Source organism: Triticum urartu, chromosome 3A (assembly GCF_056163025.1).
Source record: "Triticum urartu cultivar PI428250 chromosome 3A, HENAU_Tu73, whole genome shotgun sequence".
NCBI lineage: Eukaryota > Viridiplantae > Streptophyta > Magnoliopsida > Poales > Poaceae > Triticum > Triticum urartu.
Window position 1 is genome coordinate 443,565,958 of NC_141875.1, and position 6,350 is coordinate 443,572,307.

General features: G+C 57.0%; 1 protein-coding gene across 1 annotated transcript; it reads right to left on the reverse strand.

Moving 5' to 3' along the window:
- Positions 1 to 209: 209 nt before the first annotated feature.
- On the reverse strand, positions 210 to 1,455 carry LOC125548454 (transcription factor WRKY19). The gene is made up of 3 exons (XM_048712045.2): positions 1,053 to 1,455; positions 844 to 969; positions 210 to 761 (listed from the first exon to the last, which is right to left on the reverse strand). Exons 1-3 carry the CDS (start codon positions 1,352 to 1,354, stop codon positions 314 to 316), a joined length of 876 nt encoding a protein of 291 aa, XP_048568002.1. The 5' UTR covers positions 1,355 to 1,455; the 3' UTR covers positions 210 to 313.
- Between the last annotated feature and the right edge of the window lie 4,895 nt (positions 1,456 to 6,350).

Consider the following 6,350-nt stretch of genomic DNA (forward strand, 5'->3'; position numbering starts at 1 on the left):
TTGTTTTGCTGTTTCGTTTTGTCGTGGCTAGTCAGTGTCTCAGTGACCTGCTGGTGACGGCAAGTGATATTTTTCATGATAATCCTGGGCCTGGCATCTGGTACGACCCTGGTCCACGAACGTAGGTTTCAGAATTCAGATCCATGAGGACTCATCTGGTCGTCACTTAATTCAGATCCATCAGGACTCAGAACAAGCGGCATGCAGTGTAAAGCTCGAACAAGTGGCATGTGCATTCATCAGCTTAGAATCTTACAAGCTCGGAGCTAGCATCCTGAACTCATAATTCGTTGCCTAGTAGTCCTGCGGAGACTTAGAGATAGCGCGAGTTGTCCAAGAAATCGGCGTCGGCCAGCTGGAGCATGAAGTCCATGTCCCCCATCGGGGATTCCGTCGTGGAGGCCTTGCACTCTGACGTCGCCGGCGACATGAAGGGGGATGCAGTGGTGGCACAGCCGGCCTGGAAGTCGCTGCCCGTGTCGGCGCCTGCTTGTTTGGAGGGGAACGAGAACGCAGGCGCCACGCCGCCCTCGGTCTCCTGTCCAACGGAGATCCGTTCCTGTCCGCCTGCAGGCTGCGGCTGCCGGTGCTCTCCGCTTGCTGCGGGCTGCGGCCTCTGGCTGTTGCTGTGCTTGCCCTGCGCGCACGTGTGGTTCCCGTGGTACACGACGTCGAAGAGCAGCGGGTCGCCGTGAGCACGCTGCACCTGCTTGCTGGCGTAGCAGCCCTGCGTGTGCCGGTGGGTGCACCGGAAGTAGGCCCTGCAAGAAGCTCAATTTAGTCAGTCCTCTTGAAATGATAGCTCGCTCGCTTGGTCTGAGGTGCTCGAGCGTCGTCGCTGACCTTGGGTACTTGGCGCCGAGGATGTCCTTCTGACCGTACTTCCTCCAGCTGAAGCCGTCGTCGAGGGGGCCGACGTCCTCTACGGAGTTCACCCTCACCTGCGTGCTCCACTTGGGCTGTGTTTTCCTGCACTCCTAGCAACCATCTTAATACCAAGAAACGGGATAATCAACAAGCTTGGATTTAGGCTTTTGTTTGCTCTTAATTACCTCTTCTTGGACTGCCCAGCTGCATGAGCGCCGCGGCAAGGGGAGTCGGCAGCCTGGTCAGAGCCGCCGCTGCGGGGGCTGCCTCCTGCAGACGGCGGCGACTCCGGCGCTCCGAGGACCACGCAGCACGACGACATGGCGATGTGGATGGACCTGTCGACGGAGGAGCGCATGCTCGACACCAGCGCCCGGCAGGTCTCCCCTCTGTCAGCGCCGCCCTTCACGCCCATGTGCGCCTCCAGCTGCCTCACCGTGTCGAGCACCTGCGCCAGCTCCGTGGCCAGGGCGCACCTCTCCCCCATCTCCTCCCGCTCGCTCAGCCGTCAGCGGTCAGCGTGCCGGCGTTCATACGACACAGCCGGCGTCTGTGGGCGGTCGTGATGGTTCGGTGTGTGCCAGTGCGGGGGAATGGGAGACCCTTTTATAGAGCTGGTGGCCGGCCGGAGAGGCAAAGATCGCACTGCGGCGTCACTGGCTAGGGCTCGTTGTCCCGGTTGGAAGAGTAAGAAGTTTGACTGGACTAACAGATTCTCCTGCGGAAGGAAAGGACTTGTATGTGTAATATTCAAATGCTTAGACCGGTCTTTGGTCTAGCGATGCTGAGTGCTACTTGTTTCATCTAGAACATCCTTTGACCGCTTCTTTGATCGATCGTGTGCAGATCGGCTGGAAATATTTCTCTTTTGGTGTTAGTGCTCCGTCTCTTATATGCCGTGCTGGTGGGTGCATGGAGCGTACACTTTGACTGCTTACCAATGAGAGAAATGTTTTTTTTCTTCAGAGAAAAGCATCCAGATCTCTTATAAAAGTTCATCAGAAATACAAAGCATCTCAAACTTAATCAAATTATATCGAGATATTTAGACCATCAAATGACCAGTACTATCGCCAGGACGAGCTGCCGACACGCCGCTGTCTCCGCTTCCCTATTGGAGCCGGCATGACCTTGTTGATGACAATCGGGAAGTCTTTATGCATGTGCCATTAAAGATCGACGTCTTGGAGCCGCATTTGTCGTCGTTGAACCCTTCAATCGATCTAGGAGAGGATCGGAGTCCGGAAGACCAACTCGACGAAGAAGGGTCACCATCCGCCAAACGCCGCCCTGTGATGACTAAAAGACCTAACCTGTACTACTAGCTGATAATCCCCAAGTGTAGGGAATCATCGTAGCAATTTTCAATGGTGGAAGTGATAAGTATGGAGTGTCGAACCCACAAGGAGCTAAAGGTAAGATCAATATTCTCTCAAGTCCTATCTGTCACTCATACGACTCTACGTATACCGAACGTTTGCTTCCAACTAGAAATGAGAAATAAAACTACGTTGTGGGTATGAAGAGGATAACTTTGCATGATATCGAAGAGCTAAAATATAAAAGTAGGTGTTGTTATCATAAAATTAGAATATATTACTAAATATTATAAATTGCGAGTGTGGAATAATGATGGGTCGGTGTGCGGAATTGTCTTAGGCAATTGTTAACAAGACCGGTAGTCGTCATTGCAATTTCATATGAGGGAGAGGCATAAGCTAACATACTTTCTCTTCTTGGATCATATGCACTTATGATCGGTGTCGGCGTTTTGGAAACGGGGGTCCTAGACTTGCCTGCCTGCAGCCCACGGTGTGGCTCTGCAAGTGGGCCCGTACGGCCCATCTTCACCAACAAGCATTCAAGACCCTTACGAGGGGCCAAGCCTCGCGAGAAGGACGACACAAGACCTCCTCAGGAGCGGCCTCACCAGGCTGGCTCGCGAGGGGCGGAGAGATCGAGGCAAGACAAACCTCGCGAGGTTCCAGTGACGTGAGCCATGACGACCAAGGCCAGGCGGGTGCCAGCGCGCACAGTGTCCTCGTTTCCACTTCGGTGCTAATGAGGCAAGCGCAGACGAAGAGTACCGAGGCGTCAAGCAAAGATTTCCATATTGGTGCAACGAGACCAAGACCAGCAGGACGGTAGGACGGAGGTCACCGTGAAGCCCAAGACGGCGTCACCACCAGAGCCTTTGGCAGGCAAAGACTATTTTTGTCAGGATAAGCTGTACTAGCCGTCCCCTTTCAAATTGGTCGTTGTTGGCTCCCTTCTCGCTCAATATTTGGGGAGAGGAACAGGGCCTCTATAAATAGGACTAGCCACCACCATAGCTAGCGGAGGGATCCGGACAACCACAAGTTCACCAAGCACAAGAACACCTCTCCTCAGGAGGCTCTTCTTCCCCTTGTACTATTCATCCTCAGCCCAAGAGGCAATCCACCACCACCACACTGGAGTAGGGTATCACACCACAACGGTGGCCCGAACCAGTATAAATCTTGTGTCTCGTGTGTTGTGAGTTCATGTGCCTAGCTTAGAAATCGCGAAGTGAGTGAGGGCGTGATCGGTGAGGGAGAGATCTTCGCGTGCATCCCAGTATTCAAACCTTAAGGGTTTTGCCGGAACCCGAAATCCGACATTTGGCGCGCAAGGTAGGGGTGCGCCGGAGTTTTCCTTCCGTCGATTCACGCTCCACCATCTTCACGCCCATTCTCCATGGTTGCCGCCGCCCTGCCGGCTGGATCTACGGGTGCCCATAGTGACTCTCGGGGGCTCCGAGCCCTTGCTCCCGCCCTGCGGCAGGTGCAGTGGCCACCCAAGTTCAAGCTGGAGATGCCGCCGCGCTACGACGGCGCGGCGGACCCGTCGGCTTTCCTAATAGCGTATGAGGAGGCCGTCCTTAAGGCCGGGGACGACGACAAGGTCATGGCCAACTGGCTTCCCATGACCCTCACTGACGCACCGCGCGCCTGGCTGCTCTACCTCCCCGGATCCACGGTGACGTTCTGGGAGGAGTTGCGCGGCCTCTTCGTTGCGCGCTACGCGGCACCGGTGCACCACGCGGTTGCAACCCTCCTCGGTGGCTCACAAGCACCACCCTCGGATCGTCATGTCAAGCCGTTCTTTCGCCAGATCGGTGCCACTTCCAAGCGCCCGGGGGCTCCGCCGGGCTGGGCCGCACCCGAGGCCGACCTCACCTTCGACTCGGGGGATCATCCCGCCTCCACTGTCGGCTCAGGTGCGCTCCCAATGCTTTGCATGCCCACCATCTGCCATGTGTCCATCACCAAGACGCTCATTGACGGTGGCGCCGGCCTCAACGTGCTCTCCGTCGAGGGCTTCAGCCTTCTTCACGTACCGCTCGAGCGGCTCCACCCTAGCAAGCCTTTCTCACAGGTTTGTGGAGGCTCCGCTCGCTCCCTGGGGCAGATCCGCCTCCCTGTGACCTTCGGCACGCGCGACAGCTACCGCACCGAGCTCATTGACTTCGACATCGCCCACATTGGCCTCCCGTACAACGCCATCCTCGGGTACCCAGCCTTGGCTCAGTTCATGGCGGCGACCCATCTAGCTTACAACCTCATGAAGATGCCCGGGAGCAAGAGTGTCCTCATGGTAGTTGGGGACACCAAGGAAGCCTTGATGATGCTCAAGCTCGCCCTCAAGGCCGCCGCGACAGCACAACCCGCCAACGCGGATACCTCCAAGGCCAAGGGAGCCGCACCAACCAAGAAGAAGCAGTTTTTCACTCAGGACAAGGCAGAAACCAAGCAAGTACCAGTTGAGGAGGACGGGTCCTCAGGGGCCACCTTTACCATTGGTGCCAACCTTGAGCCTGATCAAGAGGAGGCGCTGGTGAAGTTCTTGTGCGCAAACAAGGAAGTGTTCGCTTGGGAGCCCGATCAGCTAGTAGGGGTCCCAAGAGGGGTGATAGAGCACCACCTGAAGGTGTGCCCCAACGTATGCCCCGTGAAGCAGAAGGCGAGGCGGCAGTCCACGGAGAAGCAAGCTTTCATTGTCTAAGAGACCCGCAAGTTGGAGGTTGCAGGTGTCATTCGCGAGGTTTGGTACCCCGAGTGGCTGGCAAACCCCGCCGTCGTCCCCAAGAAAGGCGGGAAGGAGCGGATGTGCGTCGACTTCACCAACCTCAACAAGGCCTGCCCCCAAGATCCGTTCCCCCTTTCCACGCATCGACCAGATCGTCGACTCCACTGCCGAGTGCGACTTGCTATGCTTCCTGGATGCGTTCTCAGGGTATCACCAGATCAAGATGGTGGTAGAAGATGTGGAAAAGACAACCTTCCTGACCCCGTGCGGGGTATACTGCTACACTTGCATGCCTTTCGGGCTACGCAACGCAGGCGCAACCTTCCAGCGGCTCATGCACATCGCCTTGGGTTGGCAGCTCGGGAGGAACGCCGAAGCCTATGTCGACGACATCGTGGTGAAGTCTCGGAAGGCGAGGACCTTGATCCAAGACTTGGAGGAGACCTTTGAAAGCCTCCGCCAGGTGGACCTGCGACTCAACCCGGAGAAGTGCGTGTTTGGCGTCCTTCCGGCAAGTTGCTAGGCTTCCTTGTGTCCCATAGGGGGATCGAGGCCAACCCAGAGAAGGTCAAGGCCATTGAAGACATGATCCCACCGCAGACCCTCAAGGGAATGCAGAAGCTTGTTGGGCGGGTGACTGCGTTGGGACACTTCGTTTCCAAACCGGGAGAGCGCGCCCTACCTTTTTTCAAGCTGATGAAGAAGAAGGGCCCATTCGAGTGGACCCCGGAGGCCGACCGAGCATTTCAAGACCTCAAGAGATACCTGACCATCCCTCCAGTGATGGTGGCGCCGCGACCCCTCGAGCCCCTAGTGCTCTATCTTGCCGCCACTCCCTACTCCGCCAGCGCGGCTCTAGTGACGGTTTGGGAAGAACACCAAGCCAAGGGCGCATCGCGCCGAGCTACACCCCCAGCAGAGACGACGCAAGACCAGGAGGGCGCCACAAGGGCCACCGCAGCAACAGCAGAAGATCAAGCTCAGCAGGACGACGCTCCTGAACCCGCAAAGGCCCCGACAAGCGATCAAGCGTTGGGGGCTCCACCACCTCAGGAGGCACCCCAACTCCCGGAAGACGCAAGCCTCATCAGCACGCCTACCCTCGTTGGGCACCGGTATACTTGCTCAGCACGGTGTTGCGGGATGCAAGAGCACGATACCCCATGCCTTAGAAGCTCCTACTCGCGCTCCTGGTGGCCTCACGAAAGCTGTGGCACTACTTTCAAGGCCACCTAATCAAAGTCGTCTCGGCCTACCCATTGGAGAGGGTGCTCAGGAGCCCCAACTCCGCCGGGAGGGTCGCCGAGTGAAACATCGAGCTGCAAGTGTTCCAGTTGGAGTTCAGCACCACCAGGGTGATCAAGGGAGCCGTGCTCGCCGATTTTGTGGCAGAATGGACAGACGCCCCAGCGCTTGAAATAGGCGAGGACCGG